The sequence below is a fragment of the Myotis lucifugus genome, unplaced genomic scaffold (assembly GCF_000147115.1).
Source record: "Myotis lucifugus unplaced genomic scaffold, Myoluc2.0 scaffold_478, whole genome shotgun sequence".
Lineage (NCBI taxonomy): Eukaryota > Metazoa > Chordata > Mammalia > Chiroptera > Vespertilionidae > Myotis > Myotis lucifugus.
This window is the reverse complement of record NW_005871526.1, coordinates 774949-798003: the sequence shown is the minus strand read 5'-3', so window position 1 is coordinate 798003 and position 23055 is coordinate 774949. Positions and strand designations below refer to the sequence as shown.

Below are 23055 nucleotides of genomic sequence, written 5' to 3'. Positions count from 1 at the left end.
ACAAATGTGAAGAATCTCGTATTCCATAGAGAAAAAACTGTTTTTTAAAGAGACAAATTCATTATCATAAATGCAATTTAATCCGCAAATGTTAAATAAGGTTTGTTATGGCTTAAAATCTTCTTGAGAAATAGATTGAAACAGGAACTTAAAACGGCTCTCATAAAAGCAGACGCCAAGAACAGCAATGACGAACCCCACTGGCATTTCCCCTGCTGCAGCCCGCGCTCCCCGCACCGCGTGGGAAAATCCGCTGTTTCACACTCTCTCACTGCGCGGGCGTGGGCGGCAGCTCTCTGGGTGCATGGGAGTTTACTGTCATCAGAAACCAAGCTCATCATTTATCTTCTTTCCGAAACACACAGTTTAAAGACATGCTGCCAGCCCGCGTGTAAGGTCAGAGCTTTCGAGCCATGCCCGCCTCTCCTAGGGAGCGGAGCGTCCGCTGAGCTGAGCTGTGTGCGCCGGTTTCCTGCGCGAGCCGTCAGAGAACGGCACTCAGTCCAGGACACACCGTGCTTCCCCGCCCCGCTGCCAAGAGCCACAGACTCTCCCTCTGAAACTTCCTTGGACTCTGTCCCTTCCTCTCCATTCCAGGCCTGCAATGACCTCACCCGCTGCTGCCACGTCTCCCCGCTCATGCCTGCAGCTGCCAGGCTCTGGTCTTCCTCCGGCTCATCTTCCCTCCCGACTTCCTTCTACTTGCAGACCTCAGTCAGATCAACAGTCTGTTAACAGAGCTGCCACGGTGTTATTTAGTTTAATAGGTTAAAATCACTCCCCGAGCTCATTTAAGGACCTAAGCCACCCAGCTGCACCCTCTGCACGCCTGGTCTTGTTCCTCTCCACCACGGGTCCTTCCGCGGTCTCTGCCCAGACCCCATGCTCGGTCCCAGCTCAGGGCTCATGGTGTGTGGCAAGCAGCAGCTGCTCATCCACCGCCTGGCACCATCATTTCCATCCTAAGAGGGCTCCATGCTTTTTGCACATCACAACATGCCCAGTTAAGTAAAACAGGACATTCCTGAGCCTCCCTTGAAGCTGAGCATAAGCAGTTTACGTCCAATGAGACATAAGCAGAAGTCTGCTAGAAATTTCTGGAAAAGGTTACTTTCCGGACAGACGCCATGCCTCCCCCTTTTTTTGTCTAAAATACAGATATGAGGCTTGAGCTGCAGCAGCCACTTTGGCATCAGCCGGGAACGGCCGCCACAAGGGCAGCACCCTTAAACCGCTGCGTCACAGCAGCACAGCGCTGGCTCACTGCGTGGACGTCTCAACATACAGGGGAATGAATCCAGGGCACTTCCGCCAGGAAACAGCACGGCTTTCCATTACGCGTAGCTGAACGCAATCCTTATGCAAATATCTTATCCTCTCCTCATCCTTACACTCTTAGATTTCCTTCACAGTCAACGTTCATCTCCCAGAGTACCAACTGATATGATCACCAAGATTCTGTCCCTCTATCACATTCTTCTAAATTTTTTTTTTTTTTTTGTTAATTCCTCACCTGAGGGATTTTTCCATTTGATTTTTTAGAGAGAATGGGAGGGGAGGGGAGAACAGAGAGAAAAATCTGTAATAATTAAAAGGGTAATATGCAAATCAACCGAACGACCCAACAGCAGAACGACCATCCAGATGACTTTCCAGACGACCACGCTATGACACGCACTGGCACCAGGCCAGCCAAGGTGGGTGCGATGTGATTCGTCAGGGGGCCCCGCCATCACCCCATGACTCCCCCGCAGAGGGAGGCCCAGGCCACTGGCCAGTGACGCTGTGGCGGGGCCAGCCAGCAATCCCCCCGCAGAGGAAACCCAGGCCAGCCAAGTGATCGCACCCTATGCCTGTCACCTGCAGAGGGAGGCGACTGGTGGGGGGGGGGGCAGCGCCACACAGATGGCAAGCAGGGGCGGGGCCAGCTGCCTGGGGAAGGAATGCCCCATAGGCCCTAATTGCCAGCCAGGCCCAGGCTGAGGGACACCGCCCCCGCCCCGCCCCCATGCACGCATTCTGTGCACCAGGCCTCTACTATAGATCAAAGAGAGACACAAATTGGCTGCCTCTTCCACGTGCCCGACCGGGCCAGGGATCGAACCTGCAATTGAGGTATGTGCCCTTCAGTCCACAGGCCAGTGATCTATCCCCTGGGCAAAGCCGGTAGGTCCTGTTCTCCAAATGTCTGATCCTATGCCATAAGCATCGGGTTTATAACTACCAGGACTGAACTGATCTCTCTTTTAAAAGCCAAGCAGTGCATTGTTTCTGGAGTAGAACTAAACCATCACTGAGGGCGCAGGCCCACCTGGTAATTCAGCCTCCATGAGGCTGAGCCACAGGATCTAAGGACTAAACCAAGCTTTACCCCAATTCTACAGACAACCAGTCAGACTCTGCCCTAGACCAGTGATGGCGAACCTTCTGAGCTCGGCGTGTCAGCATTTTGAAAAACCCTAACTTAACTCTGGTGCCGTGTCACATATAGAAATTTTTTGATATTTGCAACCATAGTAAAACAAAGACTTATATTTTTGATATTTATTTTAAATATTTAAATGCCATTTAACAAAGAAACATCAACCAAAAAAATGAGTTCGCGTGTCACCTCTGACACGCGTGTCATAGGTTCGCCATCACTGGTTTAGACTCCATCAGACAAAGAAAGACCTCCTTGCAGCTCACTAACCTGTTCTCAATCCTCTTATGACACAAGGAAATTAAATAATACAGAGAATGCAGAAGGAAGAACAGTTAATTACAAAACTACACTAGAGAGCGGAGTGGTGTGACTCGTGTTTTCTCATGGCATTAGCTTCACAACCAGGACCTACTCTCTCTAGCTACCTCTTCTGTAGACATCTTCCCAGCTCAAAGCCAGACACTGAGCTGGGAATCGAATTTACTTCGCTAAAACGGGAAGGTCAAGTCCCTCTTCCCAAATAGCCTCGCGAGGGTCCTACACACACCAGCTACTCAATAAAATCTGACTTCACATCCTCTGCCACCCTCTCCAAATTCTATAGGCTCCCCTACGTCAGAGGGGGCAAACCAACAACTCACTTTTCTTTCCAAATCACGTGGAACTTTTAACTCAAAAATGGCAGAAAAGATACTGTAGTCACCTGTGCCCAGTCCGCCCGCGGCTCAGGGTGAACCGCTGGTTCCAGAGCTGCCTCCCGCAGGCTGCTCTGTCGTCGGTGCTGCCCAGACTCTCTGGGCCTATAACCTGTCCTCCCCGGGTCGTAAGTGACATAATTTACATCATAAAACGCCAAGTTCATATGCCTCATAAGCCAGAGACCTGCCTCTGGGCCTCAGAGGATTCTATGTCAGCTTTTACATGGGTTTTCCTTTAAGAGCAATTGTTGGGAAGGACAGTAACCATTTCAGTTCACTCTTTACTGTGAATTTCCAACCCCAGCAACGAGGTGAGAGAAAGGCAGCCCGGCACACAGGCCCATGACTTCACATTCACAAAGATGAGACGGAACCGTGCTTGCCAACTATTTTAATCACATAAAGAATTGAAATAGCAAAATCTTCAAGTGACCACCAAGTAATGACCGAGTGAGGTTTACCCTTCTCCTGTCCCTCCACAACACTGCCCGTCGGAGCCAAGCCCTGGATGCCGCGGCTCCCCGAGGACTGGCGCAGCCGTACAGCAGGGACCCAGCGCATAAGACCCACCTGACTCTGCAATATCCGCACAATATTGTCTTTAACGACATAATTGATGGGAACATATTTTATACATGTGTGTAGCCCTGGCTCCTGCTACACGTGTTGTGTAAATGGCACCGGTCACTCTGAGCTTCGATGTCTCACCTGTGACGTGGAGACACAGAGCGGACAGACATCAGCGTGGCATCCGGGAGCCACAGCCACGTCTTGGAGAGGGGACATCAGACACACCTGGAGGGCACAGGACATCTGGGCAGCAATGCAGCGGTCACGCCACAACGCGGGTGGTGGCATCACAACTGCTCACGTGGGGTCAGAACTGCTCCACTGCTCGCACAGAGCACCCTGGAGGCTCACCGTGCGCGAGCCGGCACCTCGCGTGGTTCTAAAGCACAGGTCTGTCACCAGAGCAAGGGGGCTGTCTAGGAGCAGGGCCCGTGGAGGCGTGACAAGTGGAGGCAACGCAGGACCTGCCTGGATCGTGAACCCTCCCCAAAGCCATGAGAGAATGAGGGCAGATGTGAACTGGACGATGACGGCGCAGTAAGCTGTGCTGTGTCAGCATTAGGCTTTTCAAAGTGCGGCCACGTTGCTGTGCGTATGCAGGAGTATCCCTGTTTAGGAGACACATATCCATGTGTTTAGGGGGTCAAGTGTCAGAATGTCTGAAATTTACTCTCAAATGGTTAAAAAACACATGAGTGTCGAGAGATAAGCAGGTAAAGATGAAGCAAATGTGGAGAAGTGTTAACCAGAGTGAAGTCCAGGTGGAGGGCCTGCAGAGACTCACTCTACTCGTCTTCCAGCTGTTCTGTCGATCTGAAATTTTTAAAAATAAAAACTGGAGGACCGAAAGAAGGAATCCTCGACCATGCCAACCTGCTGAGGGGCAGGTGAAGGGACACAGGCGTGGCCTCTGGTTTTGGCAAGAAACTAGCCAGCAGTGACCCTTTGCGGGAGCATTTCGGGGGAATGGAGGGTGCTCAGAGCTGAGTGACTGCTGAGGGTCCCGCAGGGGCCAGGACGCTGGGCCCACAGGAAGGAGTCTCCGCAGAGGATGGCGGTGATGATGACAGCCTGTAACCTGGAAGCAGCTGGCACTGCCCGACGCCTCGTCACTCACTGAACTCTCACGGCAACTCTGAGGCAGGTGGTGCTCAAGCCTCCTTTGCAGACAGGGAGCTGGGCCCGCGGGCAGAGACTCCCCGCCAGCAGCAGGGAGGCTGCGGTGCGGCGAGGGCGTCGGTGGGGGGCGGGGATGAGGAGAGAAGGAGGGGATTTACAGGCAGGACTGGGTGCTCCCTGGGTTAAGGGTCATGGACCAGAAGTGACTCTAGCAATTTCCAGCCGCAGAAAGGATGGCTGGTGGGACCTAAGAGAAAAGGAGCCGGCGGGTGGGGGGCAGGAGGGACATGGAGTGTAGCTGGTAAGGAGGCGTGCATCGAGGCCACTGAGGGTGCGATGGACACAGAAAAGGTGGAAGGGTCAGAGGACAGAGGTCATGAGGTCAGGAATAGCTGGAGGGGTGACAGGGAGAGAGAAGGAGCAATCTGAGTGGAGATGGTCAAGGCAGTGCGTTCCTGGGGGGCCCGGGGCGCTGATGCAGAGGGAAAGGCGAGTCGTCCACGTGGCACAGAGCCGCCCAAGCCCTGGGGGGTGAGCAGGGCGGGCAGAGCACCGCCACCAGGAAGGTCCAGGGGAGGTCACACACGGAAGGCCGTGCGGGGCCGTGGGGAGGGCGGGGCTAACCAGAGGCTGCAGTGGGCAGGACACTGCCCTCCCTCCACGGCTCAGGGACCTCGATGGAAGAAAGTCAGGCTCTAAGGTGAGAAGCATCCGCGGTCAGAGCGAGAGGGACATGTGGTGTGCACGCAACCAGTCATTCCTGAGTGTGAATCTTAATGTGCTTAATAGTTTGCTACATCCTAAAGCACAAACCATTTACAAAGAAATCCAAACCAGATCAAAAAGGAAATGATCCTCCAACGATTATACTTTCAAACCCATGAAAGGCTCATTTTCAAAAATGAGTGCCCTGGCCAGACACACAGCAGCATCGGAGTATTCCGGGCGCACAGCCGCAGGGAGCCCAGCCAGCACCACAGGCCCCGCGCGCTGCCTGGTGGCGGGTGAGGACGCCAGCCTTTCTGAGCACAACCTGGCCACACGGGAAGCCGGGCGCCTCTGGGGTGAGAATGAGGGCACTTCTTCCCTGAGCTCCTGCGGGAGCGACACGCCCGTGAACAGAGGAGACGCTCAGAGCTGCGCCTTTCCTGAAGGGACCGGCTCCCCGCGGTCGCTCTCCATGTCTCTGGAAGAGCGAGCAGACGGTGCGAGCCCTTGTTTTACGTCTATCAAGGTGGCCCGCACATGTCTAGTGAGCTCTGTATGCAGCTCACTGAAAACGCACAGCTCTCTAGAGCAGGGATCCTCAAACTTTTTAAACAGGGGGCCAGTTCACTGTCCCTCAGACCGTTGGAGGGCCGGACTATAGTTTAAAAAAAAACTATGAACAAATTCCTATGCACACTGCACATATCTTATTTTGAAGTGAAAAAACAAAAACGGGAACAAATACAGTATTTGTATTTGCATGTGGCCCGCGGGCCGTAGTTTGAGGACCCCTGCCCTAGAGTCTTACATGTACAGTCAACATCTAAGACGTGTCCCTGAGACTAAATTTCATTGCGCTTTATCTGGAACCCTGATGTGCTGTGTAGTTGTACTTGATGGTTTCACCAGGACCATCAAGAAGAGAGGCCTGGTCAGCCCCAGGGCTCATTCTCGCCCTCCGCAGCCCAGGGGCCTCCTGCACTGGCCACCGAGCCCGGGCCTGCGGCGGTGCTGCCCACCGCTGTCCTTGGAGCCCAGCACGATGTGTGAGAGAAGCGGGGGCCAGCGACGCACTCTCTCCCTCACAGCACCCCTGGCACAGGAGGAAAACAGTCCTCTTCCATGAAGAGCCGGCTGAAGTAGTCTCTCCTTCACGCAATTTTTCTCATGCTTTTTCTATTCCTGTGGGACTTTCGTTTTGGAGTACGGATGTCTGTCTTATTTTTCCTTCTCGAGTATAAGCAAGCACACTCCGCCTTACCATCTTTGTATAGTCCTAAAGTGTTTCAGTGTGACGTGTTTTATTTAATACCTAGCCCCAGAGAACAAAATGCAACACAATGCTATCAATATCAAATCCATCAGTGTCAGACTAACTACACACAGGCTGCCAAGGTTTGTGCGCAGTCATACCACCATTCACGGGACGCGGGTCACTGCTCTAGGTCCCAACCCCACTTGCAAGCCCCGCTCACACTTTTCCAAGTTGACAAATAAAAGAGAATGAATTTTCCTATTTAAAATACAGTAATTTAAAAAGTAACTTCAAATCTTTTCATTTTTAAAAGGAGTATAAAATTTTAAAAATAGTATTTTGTCAAAATAGTGGGAAATGTTTCAAAATTAATGCATGAATATATACCCAACCAACTGAACCTTTTAAATTTATTTTAGTTAATTCAGAGAATCGCAGTTAAACAAAGCAATCTCGTTCGTAAACCAAAAGGTCACCTTACCGTTGATGTTTATTGCCGGCAATACAATGGACATCTTTGGTCTGGTGGTCTTGTTATGGGTGGTCGCTGGTAGCAGCAGGTGATCCTGAGATTGACAGAGAACAATCTGTTAAATGTAATAATTGGCTTAGCTCGGGAACAGACCATAGCCAGCGTGTCTAAGACCCCAATGTTCAGTGGGATCATAAAAAATGGCAATTTTTAGTTGAATTTGGCCCAGAGTTATCTATCCAACAGAGTCATTTTCAAACTTTTTTTAAAGAAGAGAAACATTTCCCCCCAAAAGCTTCTGTTCCCAAATGAACACCATACACGAGAGCCGGAAGCAGGGTCGGGGCCTGGCCACGCTGCTCGGCCTCCTCTGTCCCTCTAGAGTGGCCACAGCTGCACACATTCTCCGTAAGGTCCATATGGACTACAGATACATAGTTCTTGCTCTTAAAAAGCATAGAGTTTAGTAGGAGAGTTTAAAAAATTAAGGACGCATGTCGAGCACAATTAAATGTAATCCTGCCAGCTTCTGACGATCCCCAGGTGGACTGGCAGCTGAGGGTTCTGGTTCCCAACCACACAGATACGGGAAGCAAGAGCAAGCCAGGAGGAGTGTGACTTCTAAAGGGGAAAAGGTATGTACCTCTGTTGGTATTCCACGGTTGATTATGACCTACTAGAGGCCCCGAGCACCGGTTGGGTCCCTCGGCCTGGCCTGCGGGGATCGGGCTGAAACCGGCAGTCCAACATCCCCCGAGGGGTCCTGGATTGCAAGAGGGAGCAGGCCAGGCAGAGGGTCCCCATTGATGCAGGAATCCATGCACTGGGCCTCTAGTATGCATATAAGATCTTTGGTTAATCTCTCCTGCCCTCCATCCTTCCCCTTCCCTCTGAGATTCATCAGTCTGTTCCATGTTTCCATGCCTGTGCGTTAAGCGTCTGCTCCCTGGTGGTCAGTGCATATCATAGCTACCAGTCGAACAGTCCAATGGTCAGACGGTCACTTAGGCATATGTATACACACAAACACACACACACACACACACACACACACACACACGAGCAGCAATTCTCAACCTGTGGGTCACGACCCCTTTGGGGGTCGAACGACCCTTTCACAGGGGTCGCCTAAGACCATCGGAAAACACATATATTATTACATATTGTTTTTGTGATTAATCACTATGCTTTAATTATGTTCAATTTGTAACAATGAAAATACATCCTGCATATCAGATATTTACATGACGATTCATAACAGCAGCAAAATTAGTTATGAAGTAGCAACGAAAATAATTTTATGGTTGGGGGTCATCACAACAGGAGGAACTGTATTAACGGGTCGCGGCATTAGGAAGGTTGAGAACCACTGCACTAGAAGCCTGGTGCACGAAATTCGTGCACTGGAGGGGGGGGGGTCCTCTCAGCCCGGCCTGCGCCCTCTCACAGTCCAGGAGCCCTCGGGGGATGTCCAACTGATGGCTTAGGCCCGCTCCTAAACCGTCAGTCGGACATCCTTAGTGCTGCCACGGAAGTGGGAGAGGCTCCCGCCACCACCGCTGCACTCACCAGCCGTGAGCCCGGCTCAGGGCTTCTGCCTGAGCAGTGCTCCCCCTGTGGGAACACACTGACCACCAGGGGGTAGTTCCTGCGTTAAGCGTCTGCCCCCTGGTGGTCAGTGCACATCATAGCGACCGGTCGTTCTGCTGTTCGGTCAATTTGCATATTAGCTTTTTATTATATAGGATAGATGACTTGGATATTAACTACTGTTTTCAATAACTCCCTTTTCCTAGCAAAAACAGGAATTGTCACAGAACAAAGAAAAAGACAAAAATGAACATGCTTCCATTTGAGGGAGCAAGCTAACCTGAGACGAAGCAGAAGTGTGAATTTAACTCTGGCTTTCTTGTTCCTTTGTTCATCTGTCTCATCATTCACTCAACATACTCCTCTAAGAAAAGGCTCCTCAAAAAGTCAGCCGAGAGCAACAAAATTCAATGCAACTTAGTTCACAGTCAATGTGATTATGAAATGTAATTGCCACCAAAGCTAAGAAAAAGTCTAGAATGTGATCAAACTGAAATTAATGTAATGTGAGCAGAACAATATAGAAAACATTTCTAGTAACTGCCTGCTTTGTCTAACTCGGGGCCACATTTCCCAGAGAACATGTTCTGTAAAGGGGGAGGAGTCCAGCGGCCTGAGAATCCCAGCACTGCAGAAAGAGAGTTTTTTTAAACACATTGTTAGACACAGAGATCACGAGTTTCTGAGAGTACGGTAACATATTATAGCCAAGAAAAAGCAAAATTTGCTGATCTTCATGCCATGAAACTTACAAACACATAATTAAATGTTGCTTCAGGGTCCCCCAAAGTAAGGCCATGACAAAAATAAACACGTTTAGATGCCACTGGCCACGGGTGAAGGCCAGGCTCAGACCTCAGTCTGAACTTCCTGCTGCGATCTGGATGCCACCCTAAACTTTGTTTTTAAATTTCCTTTTCTGAACATAGTATCTCCTACTTTCTCTCTTCACTGAATTTCAAACCAAGCAGTTACTTTTGCAGCAGAAAGCCAGAAGAACTTACGAAAAAGAAGAGTCACATACTGAATGCACAGACGTCATCACAGTCCCCAGCCTGCCTCTCATTATTAAAGGCTTGCAAAGTGGGGAGAAAGCCTGCATCAAAGTGCTCATTCCCAAGAGGCCTCGCGACAAGAAGTGCAGGGGACTGAGCTGGTGTGCCACAAACTGTGATGGTGCTTATCTCACGGTAAAGTAGTTCATACGCACGAATGCACACACACGTGTGCACACAAGCCCTGGACAGTGCAGCTGTTTTATTGAATGCCCATGTTCACTTCCTCAAATGAAATGTTCTTTGCCACAACCATGACTCTTGAGTCCTTTTCCTCTCCACTATGTTCTTTGCCACAACCATGACTCTTGAGTCCTTTTCCTCTCCACTATGTTCACCTTACTCCTTTTCAGCGTCTCACTGATCCATCCCATCAGCGACATCTTCAGAAACAAAGGACTTCGTTTAACCTCTGCCCATTCGTTAAAGAACTGGCGCGCACAGTGACTGCCTGTACTCAGCACTGCACCGCAGAGCCTGTTTCTGCCAAAGCGTCCAAGTCCAGGCTTCCGTTCTGTTGGGGAAACAATGCTCACTGTGACAGAACCTGCCATTTGTGTTCCAGGTTTAGTTGGGCACAAAGCTACCCAGAACCCAGACCACATTCCCAGCCTCCTCTGAGGCCACACACTCAAGTTCTGCTGATTACAGGAGGCATCCTCCACCCAACTTCTGCAGCTGAAATGCAGGCACTACTGCTAGCGCGGGCAGCCCTCTCGGACCACGAGGAGGGGCAGCGTGGCAGAAGGAACCACACATCCTGACGATCGAAGCTGCCACAAGATCTCCGGAACTGACAATGAGAGAGAAGTAAAATTATAATCTGCCTAAGACACTATTATTTTGGATTTTCTGTTACTCGTAGATAAATCTACAGCTAATTATTAGTTGTATTAAAAAATTGCGAAACAGCACTAAAGGTATTTAGTCAAGAGGGGTTTCAATTAGGGTTCATCGGAGACAGTTACTCTTTTTTAACTGCATAAAAAATTTTATTATTTAGCCTCCTTGATATACTCCCCCTCCCGTTTTTACTTATTAAAGAACTTGCAGAGGAAATTAAATCCTGGAAAAGTAGAGATATCATTGGATGAATTTGAACGAAACTCTTAGCTTCCTATTAAGTCAGTTAAAATAATCCAGCTGCAATAAAGATGAAGCTACTTAAAAATAAAAAGGACAAGAGAAAAGAAGTTGCCATAGAGAAAAATATGATGCATTCTGGCACTGTCACTCAGAACTATGTCACTCAGAAGGTGTTAAGACATCTTAGTAGATTCCGCAGAGCCGTGGCCGACTGAGGGCCAAGGCCTCTGCAGGGAGCGCCATGTGGACACAATCAAGGCCATCCCGCAGGCCCTGCAGCCAGAGAGGCGCCGTGGGAAACACCCACACATTCCACCAGGGGAATGGAGCATCAGCTTTCCAACATTAGGCAATGTTGTGCCTGAGAAAATATGCTATTTTCCTACAATTCTCCCAGTTCCCTCTTCCAGGCTTGCTGTTAGAAAAAGACAAACTGTTAGTGCATAACAGCATCCCAGGCCGTTTCCTCTCTTTTTGGAGACCAACTTACCAAAAGAACAGAACCACATCTTGCTCAGCTGGAGGTTAGGAGGGGAACTCACAAGAACACTGAGGTCCTAGGAAGTGCTGTAAGTGTGGGTTCCATGTCGGGTAGAGTAGAAAAGGGCCCCATTGAAGCTGACTTGCTAGAGTAAATGGCCCTTTTGCCCCAAAAACTCACTGACCGACGCCCGCAGCACACTGTTCAGCTCATGACTAGATTTGTGTTTTTTCCAAAACTATTGCTATTTGTATTTGTTAGTGTAATTTAATAAAATATTACATAAACTGCTCAAATACAGTGTGAAAAGACACCACGATTTAATAAAGGTGAACAGTTAAAATGTTTCTGTCATTGCAAGACTGGGAACCAAATCGTAGCAATGTGCATTTAGAGTGCCGTCCAAGCATTCAGTTCTTGTTCTAATTTAGAGTCATAATTAAACCTGGAAATTATGGTTAATGCATTAAGCATAGCTTTTGTAGGAAAAGCAACAAGAAACTCTTGTGAAGAGGTATTAACCCTATACCACATTTGGCGAATGAATGCACATTTACATAATTAAACGAAACACGAAGATAGACACTCTGACCCTGTACTTCCTAGGACTTTGTTCAATAGCATGAGCTCCTTGCAGTTGCAAGTGTTGTGAGCGACAATGCAGAGCCGTTTCCCAGGCTGGACAGCGTGATGCAGGGAGGGGGGAGGCCCCCGGAACTCGCTGCCAGTCATGCTCGCTGGTGCCAGCAGCCAGCAGTCCAAAGAACGGCTTCTGAAGGAAAAGCATCCAACAGTCACTCTAAAGAGCCGGTCCACATGAGGACTGTCAGGCAGACTGTTCACGAGATGCTTCCTTTTAGAAATTCACTTTACTCGGGGCCACGGGCAGGAGGTGAACTTTCTGAAGGTTAAGTTGCATCCTCGACATGGGAGCCAATGAACCGCAGGCAGGCGGGCAGGGAGGCTGCAGAGAGCTGAGTCAACAAGCTCCCTCAGGAAGAGATCACAGGAAACGCTTCAAGGGAAAAGTCAAATACAGATATCAAAGAGAATTGCTTTACTTTTTGTTGGAAAAAATGGGGAAATGCTGGGTTGGAACAAAAAATAATTTTTTAAAGTTCTAGGCAGATGCTGTAGGAATGGGGTAAACCTGCCCAAGAGAAGCCTCAGATGTCGTGTATGTGTGTACATGTGCATATGTGCATGCAGATGTGCATGTATATGTGTGCGCATGTGTGTACTGCATGTGTGCTTGGGGTGTGCTGTGTGAGTGTACGTTTTGTACAGGTGTGTGTGTGTGTGTGTGTGTGTGTGTGTAAGCAGCACGGCAGGGAGGGAAGGGGCGTGGGAGACACTGTTCTAGCTGACGGCTTCATATCGGTGGCAGCACAGCTTTCTGGAGGTGAGAAGACAGGTCCTCCCTGACCTCGGTTCTAAGTCCTTGCAAGAGTCTCCGGTTCTGCCCCACCCCCACCCCTACCCCCCCACCCCCGTCCTCCCCGCCTTCACTAGAGAGCGTGATCCTTTTCTTTCCAAAGCAACTTTGATCTTTTTGTTTCACACAAAGAAACCGGGGGGACTGTAAAATCTCCCTAAAGTACGTGTTAGGAAGGGTTGGTCCTGACAAGGCTAACTACCAAGTGGAAATAAGTATATCCCTTAAATTCTTTTAATGTCCTGGTTAAAATGTCAAATTAGTATAGAAATCAGTGGTTTCAAAAAGACTAAATAAAATAAAGGGATAACTATATCCTGGCATTAATTCATTAAAAGGAACACCAGCCCTAGCTGGTTTGGCTCAGTGGACAAGAGTGTCGGCCTGTGGACCCAAAGTATCCTGGGTTCAATTCCGGTCAAGGGCACATGCCCAGGTTGCAGGCTCGATTCCCAGTGGGAGGAGTGCAGGAGGCAGCCAATAGATGATTCTCTCTCATCATTGATGTTTCTATCTCTCTCTCTCCCTCTCCCTTCCTCTCTGAAATCAGTAAAAATATAAAAAATAATGATAATAATAATAAAAGGAACACCAATCTGCCTCTTATATAAACATATGTTAATGAAATGCTTAAATTAAGAGATCAAACAGCACTACTGTGAAATAATACTAAAAACTTCAAATTTATTTTCTAGGCAAAACTTTGAAATTAAATATTTTTCAATAAAGTGTAATGATTTCTGAGGTAGGAATAGAAGAGCTAAAAGGAATGAGTAAAATAATATTTCTTTCTATGATAACTCACATCGCCTCTGCTTTTATCAAAGTTTTCATTTTTCAATTCTCAAATGTCATTTTTAATTTTTAAAGTTTTACACTTTCCGAGGGAGCTGGAGACTGCGGGCCCTGCACACACTTCGCAGCACACACACGCCTCGGGCAGTGCACGGGCCATGGCTCCGTGTGCCCTCACAAAGCAAAGGTTAGGAGAAATTCTTTTAAGAAACTATAATTGTTTGCTTGCTTTAATCAAGGTATTCTGATTTCATCTTGTTGCCAATGTTCTTAATCTTCTTTTTAAAATTATAAACAGAAATTACCAAAAAATTTACAGTTCTAAATAATGTTTTTTTGGTTTTTTTAATGATTTTTGTTTGTTTTTAATGTTTTTTGTTTGATTTTAATGTTTAGAGAGAGGACGGGAGAGGGAGAGAAAGAAACAGGGAGCGAGAAACATCATTGACCGGCCGCCTCCCACATGCCCCCCGACTGGAGATCAAGCCTGCATGCCGGGCATATGTCTCAACTGGGAATCGAATCAGTAATCTCTTGGTTCCTGGGTCGATGCTCAACCACTGAGCCACACTGGCAGGGCTCTAATTAATATTTTATTCTTCCTACCACAGTTTGGTCTTCAGACTGCTTTTAATGCAATGCAATAATGTGGAGTTTAAATACAAAAGATTATATTCGATTTACTGGCTTCTTACTGAAAATATTAACCCCCAGCTGGTAAGGCTCATAAAACGGCTTTCTAAGAGGCCTTTTTCATGCCAACTATTAGTTATTTATAAGCATAAGCTGAGTACTCCCCCACAGAACAGTGGCCATGCAGTCTGCCAAATGCCTTCAGTTCAGGACGGGTGCCTGGCAGAAGTACTGAAGGAAGATGTTAAATATATAGGGAATGGGTTCAATAATTCTGTCTGATCTCACAGCATAAAATGTAGAAACTAGCAGAGAAAGATGCTCACACAGGAGAGAAGCAGAAGGTGTCCACACGGAACTCTAAACGGCTCAAAACCACGAAGTAACTTTTACCCAGATGTTTTATGTAGATTAGCAAATAAAATCTACAAGAATTCCTTCTTAAGTATTTAGCAAACTCTGTCACTTTCACACACTTAAGAAACTAGTGTTTAACGTTTTAAGCAGAGAAACCTGGCGGTGAATTAAAGCACTAAGTCCGTGACCACATCGTCTCGAAAAGGTGTTTGGGGACTCCGCTCTGACACATGCTGTGCCTGTTTCTAACTCCTGGTGGGAAGTCCCAGGCGAACGATGACGCTGGGAGCCTGCACAGCAGGAACAGCCATCGTGCTGAACGGAATCACGGGGAATGCTGAAGGAGAATGGCCAGAGCTGCTTTAAATCCTTTATTACACTGGGCTACGAAGCATGTTCATTAGAAGCCTCAAAACGGCCTTCAACCCTGAGCCAGGTTTCTAGGACGCTCAGCTGCAGGGAGTGCCTCGCGCCTATGTCTTGAAGTAAAGGGAGAAATGTCTCTTTAGCTTGATCCAACTTCAGTTCAATTTAATTCAAAATACTTTATAAACTTACTATTTGCAAGACACCGTAAGGGATAAAGAGTACATTTTAAAGCCCTCACTTTTTTGAAGTTATCTGCAGGATATACTTCTACATAAACATACACCAGGAAGCGTGTTCTGTCCCCCCCGATGCCCCCAGCCCCTCTGCTGGCACAGGGAGCCCCCTCCTCGGAAGGGAGGGCTTGGGCCAAAACCCCTGGATTTTGTGTAGTCTTGGGTCATCTTCATGACCAAAATTGAGTTACATTTAACATAAACTTAGAGATTATTTTTAGATTTCTCTAATGTTTAATTAAAAATATGCCAGCCCATTCTGGTTTAGAAACATTTTAACTTCTCTTAAATTTCACAGCATAAAATAACTTCGTAGGGATATGTTAATTTGTGGCACTCTACTGGTTTGCATATTTCTAGAAAACTTCTCTTAACATCATCTTATTAACTGTGATGAGGAGGTGGTGTGGGTGTGGTGGGAGCACCAGCCTGAACGGAAGGTGCTTCCTCACATGCAGGGTGCGGGACGCCATGTCACCCGCTGGGTCTGAATTTCTTCCTCTAAAATTAAGGGGGCAAAAGTACATCCCTCTATCTCAAAATCTAAATTGGAAATACATATTTACTCAAGAATTTCAAAATGCTTTACACTTTGAAAGCAATAACGTAAGGGCAGCTTAACCCAACCTCTGCAGCGACAGGGTGTTTGCTGACCTATAACCAGCTTAACTCCGCTTGCGGTGCCACTGACCAACGTCCTGCAACAATAAATCCGAGGCCCCAGGGCTGAGCACTGGTGTCAGCTAGCTGTCTGCTGCAACCTTGCCTCACAGAAATAGCTTTTAGCAAAATAGAACGTTAAAATCCATACTTAGACCCAGAAGCAAGAAACAGAAGCTAGGGCTGTAAGACTGGGCTCAGCAGAACTGGGGGGCTCAGCTTTGGGAACTGCCCCCTGAGCTCCGGCACCGGTGTGTCTGAATAAAGGTGAACTTCTGCATCTTCCGAGTGCTTGGCGGTCTGCCTTCCTCTCGCGGTTACTCTGCCGTAACAATATTACTTGAAGCAAATTTTTATTCCCAACATAATGTTGTGAAACTTTACAAAAGTGAGATTAATTAATGATGCCAAAATAAATGGCCAAATTGTGAAAGGAACCTAATTCTGATTGTAGGTTCACTTCCTGCTCATCAGCTCCGCTAGCTTTTCTCCAGAAGAAAGAATCACACACCATTCTCTGTATGAGAATTCGTTAGCTTCATTACCAGGGAAACTTTAAATCGGAGTTGCTGGGATCACTAAGCTAAGTGAATCTAGAGCATGCAGACTTATCTCAATAAAGAAGCAGAGAGAAAACATACACGAATGAACAGTCACCCAGCACACAGCACTGAGATGCGGCCGCGGACAGTCAGCCTAGGCCAGTGATGGCGAACCTTTGGAGCTCGGCGTGTCAGCATTTTGAAAAACCCTAACTTAACGCTGGTGCCGTGTCACATATAGAAATTTTTTGATCTTTGCAACCATAGTAAAACAAAGATGCATATTTTTGATATTTATTTTATATATTTAAATGCCATTTAACAAAGAAAAATCAACCAAAAAAATAAGTTCGCGTGTCACCTCTGACACGCGTGTCATAGGTTCGCCATCACTGGCCTAGGGAGCGAGTCTGGCGCTAGCAGTGCTCTGACGCAGGCAGCAAGGGTGGTCCGGCACCTGTTTCTCTAAATGACTGAGTCCTTTGTCTTTTCAAAAAGATAAGTAGTTTTTTAAAAAGCCTAGATGTCAGTGCACAATAGCCTCTTTCAGAAATGCTTAAACATGGCAGGGGAAGTGGGGTTTCCTCCTACTCACTCCAAACCATGTGAGCAGGAATTGTTTCCTTATTTATGTTTTACAGGCAATTAAATGATCTTTTGGGGGGTTTGGGGGGAAAGTACTAAGTAATAAAATGATCACAGTGCCCGACTGGTGTAGCTCTATGGTTGAGAGTCGAGCCAGGAACCAAGAGGCCACCAGTTCGATTCCTGGGTAGGGGACATGCCCAGGTTGGTGGCTTGATCCCCTGTGGGGCGCATGGAGGAGGCAGCTGATCGGTGATCGACGTTTCTCTCTCTCTATCCCTCCTTTCCTCTCTCTCTAAAAAATCAATAAAATAGATATTTTTTGAATTATCACAGATATATGGACAATCCCACTACAAAGCCCAACTCACAAGCAGAGTGAAGACCTATCTAAGTACCCAGATGTTCTCAGCCATCCAGCACACATCCTCCTGGAAGCCTGGTCTCCTTTCTACACTTTTGTCCAAATCCCTGCCTCTGACTGACAGTCTCAGTTACCTGCGGGAGCCTGGAGAATCCTTGGAAGTCAGAATGAAAGGGAGGTTTGTCTATCTGAAGATATCAGTCAAATGAAATTATAATATTGGTAAGACTGTATTTAAATGTTTATCCTCTACAGAAATATGCATAGTCTACATTGCAGTGATGTAAAAACATATGTGTATCATTTTAAATAAATGAAACCCATATGTCCATTTCAATAATTTTGGTGAACTACTGGGTTATGGGTAACTTCCTCCTGTTTATTTTTCAAATTTCTGAGCATTGAGATAGTCCTTTTAAAATTAAAAAACATTTGCCGAAACCGGTTTGGCTCAGTGGATAGAGCGTCGGCCTGCGGACTCAAAGGTCCCAGGTTCGATTCCAGTCAAGGGCATGTACCTGGGTTGCGGGCACATTCCCAGTAGAAGATGTGCAGGAGGCAGCTGATCGATGTTTCTCTCTCATCGATGTTTCTAACTCTCTATCTCTCTCCCTTCCTCTCTGTAAAAAATCAATAAAATATATATTTAAAATAAATAAAAATAAAATAAAATAAAAAAAATTAAAAAACATTTAAAATTTATCATAGTTATCTATCAATGGTTGAGACCATTTGGTAAGAATTCTATATAAACATGAAAACCTCATAAAGACTATTTTTTAAATGTTGCCTTCAACAACCAAGCATTTATAAGCAATTCAGTAATCTGTAAAAGCTCGAAGCTCCAGCTTAAGAACTTGAAGATTAAGCCTCTTTTACACCATTTGTGTGGTTTAAGAAAGGAATTCCACTGAGTTCTAAAGCCACATCTACCCATTTCAGAATTTCCAATCAAGATCTGAGTAGCTTTCATGAATTGCAAAAAGAATTTAAACTAAATTTATTTAATTCCAAAATGAGTTCTTAAAAACCATTTCTTAAGAGCAAAAATCAAACACATACTCCTGATTCAGCTGTCTTTTTAAAAGGAACCAAAAAAGGGATTTAAGTACTAATTATAGGCAAATGAATTCTATTGGATACCATGTTTTGATACAAGTTTGTAAGGTAAGTTTATTATAAAAGCTTTTGCAACCATTTGTAAGAAAGGGGAAAATCACAAAGGGCTTAATTTTTGCATAAATAGGGACTTTAGAAAAATACTAGAGGCCCGATGCACCAAATTCATGCAAGGGGCTCGGCCCTGCAGCCCTGGCTTCGTCCAAAAGATCATCCAGATGGTGTTCTGCTGTTCGGTCTAATTAGCATATTAGCTCTTTATTATATAGGACTGTAGCTCCAATTTGGCTTGATATAGTGTGAGAACAGGTAGAAAAATGCAGATACCAAACATCTTTAACTACAAAGGACATGAGTATTTTCTTAGTCAAAGACATGCCTGGGTGTTAGAAACAATTTATTTCCATCTGGCACAAAATTTGACAGCTTAAGAGCAAAAGGAACAAGCAAAAGATGATGGTTATATTATGTGTGGAACAGGTGTGTTTTTTTTATTGATTTCAGAGAGGAAGGGAGAGGGAGAGATAGAAACATTGATGAGAGAGAATCACTGATTAGCTGCCTCCTGCACGCCCCCTACTGGGGATCGAGCCAGCAAACTCAGGCATTTGCCCTTGATCAGAATTGAACCCAGGACCCTTGAGTTCACAGGACAATGCTCTACCCACTGAGGCAAACGGGCTAGGGCTGTGGAACAGATATTTTAAATCTTAGACAATTAACTGTGGTTGAAAACTAAGCAAGCAGGGACTTCCCTCACTGTCCATTTCACACTGTGAGCAGTTAGACGCTGCCAAGCGGTCTGAACGGATAAGGGCTCCTGGCACTCATCTGAATGAGACACAACCAGGAAACACAGAACGCTCGGGTGGGGGTGTCAAATGCAAACAGATGTCCTTCTATTAGGTAATATTTTGTTGTTTTAAAGACTCAAGCTTTTCAAGAAGTTCAGCAAAAGAATAAAGTTGTTTTGCCATATCATTTTTCAGGAGTTTACTTTGAAAATAGTTTCCACTAAACCAGTTTACAAATCTTGCTCCTCTCTATAGGTTAGAATGGACAAATATTCATACCCATTTGAGTAAGTCTGAGGTACATTTTCTATATATAACTGCAGATGAAACACAAAAACAAAGGCAATTGAAACAGAATCACTGTGATATTCTTTCCATGCCTCAAGTGAGGCAGATGAGGAAGACAAGAAAGCGAAAGAAATGCCAGGCATCATTAGGCTCGTGCTGGACACACAGTGACACCACCTCAGAAAAAAGCCTCCTTCAAGTGACGTGACTTATTAAAGGGCAAGGGAGAGGGATGGTCAGGCCCAATTAAAAGAAGGAATCATCATGTAATGACTACCTCTAGCCAGATCTGAAGCCATAATTTCATTTATAGCAAAGAATACATCCTTATGAAGACATGGCAAAAGGGGGAAGGTAGAATTATAAGTAAGTCTGATAATACACCTGACTCATATGGTCACCTAGTTTCAGAGGTTCTTATATTATGTGGAAAACATTTCAATGGGAAATACATTCTCATTTCTCACAAAGAATAAATTTAATCCCTCAGAATTTTCCCACAAACTCATTTAAGAAAATTATTTATTGCTTGATAGTATTACTATAAGATAATTAAAAGATTAAGATCATAACTTATGTATACATGCAGCCTCCAAAATATTAAGATTGAGACACAGATGGTGGGAATAGGCGAAGCTGTCAGTTGTGTACAGGAATGACCTCACTCCTACACCAATGCCTCTGAACAATAAAGGTTTGAGATGCGCAGGTCCACTTACATGGGTGTCTTTTTCAATATAACTGAAATATAATTTCTCTTCCTTGTGATTTTAATATTTTTCTCTAGCTCACTTTTTTCTAAGAATACAGTAAATACTACTTACAACATGCAGAATATGTGTTCATCGGCTGTGTTACTGGCAGGCTATTTGTTAAGTTTCTAGGGAGTCAGAAGTTATACAGGATTTTCAACGGTGCGAGGGGTCGGAGCACTGACCCTGGCGCTGCTCAAGAGTCAGCGCTATGTAACAAGACATCAAAACACCTCCCGCCACTAATGCCTTTTCCAACTTTATTACATAACTTCCACAAATGATTCTAATACTACAACACTAAAAGGCACTTCAGCTGGCCCAGTATCTTTATCATAGAAAAGATACAATTCTGAAGAAAAACCATCAGGTTGCATCACAAGTGAGAATTTTCTCCGCAGCATGAGGCGACCCCAGGGCAGTGACCGACCTGCAAGTGAAACCTGGAAAGGCCAAACTTGAAAAATACCAACAGGAGAGCTTACTGCTGAGAAGAAAGCAGGCAGGAGGAAAAGCCCAGTCACATTTAGTCTTTAGGTTTAAAGAATGATCCATATAACGTGAGAGGAAAACGCTAATGAAGGAAACATCTTAAGAGACAAAAGGAGACCAGAAAGGCAGATCAACTGAGAAAAAAAAAGGTGTGCCGTACAGCTTGAGGGGTTCAGCAGGGACTGAGGCACAGAGGGAAAGCTAAGCTGGAAGATCCTGAGAGGCGAGAGGCTGTGCAAGCAACCACTTCACCGACTCCTCTCCGTGCTGAGGGAGGGGCGATGTCCACTTCTTGAGAACATCTAAGGTCTGTTCCTCCTTATATGCTCATTTTTCTTGTGTATCAGAAATGGAAAATAACAAAGGTGCGGTCACAGCCCAACTGAGAAGGGAAACCAGGCATCTGAAAGTTGAAGCTCAGATGAGCACACTTTAGGGCACCATAAAATGCTAGAACCAGGTTTATTTCAGTCTGCTAAGCTGGAGGCATACAAATGACCCAAACACATCCATTTAAACTCCTATCCTTGCAAAAAGACAAAAATGATGGTGTAAAAGGAGCATTTTTTAGGTCTGAACAAAGTAACACATAGCACAATCTTAGGAAAAACTGCATTTAATCTTCTTTTAAACATTAGAGTTTTTTTTAGTAACCCCTGACCATTCAAAGTCACCAATATCATTAAAAAAAAAAAAAAGCCCCTTGGCAACACTTACCTATAAAGCTGCTTTTTAAAACGACTGCCTGGCCCGAGCGGGTTTGGCTCAGCGGACAGAGCAATGGCCTGCCTGGAAGGTCCTGGCTGGACGCTGGTCAGGGCACAGCCCCAGGTTTCAGGCTCCATCCCCAGTGGGGGGCGTGCAGGAGGCAGCCCACCAATGATTCTCTCATCACTGATGTTTCTATAGCTCCCTCTCCCTTCTTCTCTGAAATCAATTTTAAAAATATATTAAAAACAAATAGAACGACTGTCTTTTCTCCTGGGCCAACCTTACGGCCTGGCACCAGATGGTTTGTCCCCATTTTCTCCCCCAAAGAAAAATCAACTGAAAATACCAAAAGAGATTGGGCATGAAGTCTTCAGGGGCAGTGACGCGCTCCCAGCCGTGCCTGCACTTGGGGGGCTGCGGGAGGGGGGGGTCTCTGGTCACCAGCCTCCCAGTAGAGCGGGCCGAGGGGCAGCGCGGCAGAGTCTAGATCCAGATGTTTCTGGGGATGACGTGGCGCAGGGTCTGGCGCGCACTGGGTATCGTTCTCGTCCACTCTGGGTACCTGACCACCTTGAACCCCCCTTTCCGGGGGGGGGGGGGGGGGGGGGGGGCGGGTGGAGAAGCGGCCCAGGCAGAAGGCAGCGGTGCTCTCCACGGTCCACAGCTGGTCCACCATGTCCCCGGGAGCTGTGGCCGTCCTCCATCCTCCATCCTCCATTGTGGGGCCAGCGGCTACACCCCGTGCGCATGGCGCCGCCCTTCTCCCAGGGCAGCTCCATTGCGGGCTTGGCTCACTCCACCCGGTGATGGTGCTGGTGCCGGCACAGCGGCCTCCGGGCGGCACTGCGAGCGCTCGGCCCTTCACCCCCCCCCCACCCCCCACGTCGAGGGCGGCGGGCGGAGCTCCTGGACCCGGCCGTCCAGCTCCCACAGCTTCTGCAGGAAGAAGGTGGACACCAGCTTCGGCCTCCTGCGCCCACCTCGGCCTCACGTCCTGCTCTGGCGGCAGCGGCGGCGCCACGAGACGCCAGGCACGTGCTCCACCGGCACCCTCCCGGCGCCCTGCTTTCCGGGCCCGACAGGCCCTGCCCACCGCACCAGAGGTGACATCGGTCCCATGCGACCTTCCGTGACCTTGCGACGTGTCTGGGTCAAGCGCTTGAAAATACTTGCACTGGTTTCACCCAGGACGTGCGGAGAAACGTGAGATCGGCCGGCACGGCCCCCGGGCAGGCGCTGCCGGGTCCCCCAGGGAGCGGCCTCTCCCCGGGCACCTCGGGCAGGGGCCCATCGCCATCTGCTCTCTCAGAGTCCGTCCTCTCGGGCAGCCATGGATTTCGGCACCGACACCCCGACAAGGCGTTTTTCTTGTGAAGAACTTGGTTCAGCAGCAGGACTTACCGCAAGAGCTGAAGGAGAAGGGTTGGAAAAAAGGAGTTCCAGCCCCGGGCCCCCAGGGGGCGGGAA

General features: G+C 47.2%; 1 protein-coding gene across 1 annotated transcript in view; it reads right to left on the bottom strand.

Annotated features, from left to right (window-relative positions):
* Window positions 1-7166: 7166 nt before the first annotated feature.
* ATF6 (activating transcription factor 6) overlaps window positions 7167-23055 on the bottom strand; it is a 120335-nt gene continuing 104446 nt past the window's right edge. The window contains exon 18 of the mRNA XM_023744597.1: window positions 7167-7341. Within this exon, the coding sequence (XP_023600365.1) occupies window positions 7195-7341 (147 nt within the window). The 3' untranslated portion in view covers window positions 7167-7194. The remainder of the gene's footprint in view (window positions 7342-23055) is intronic.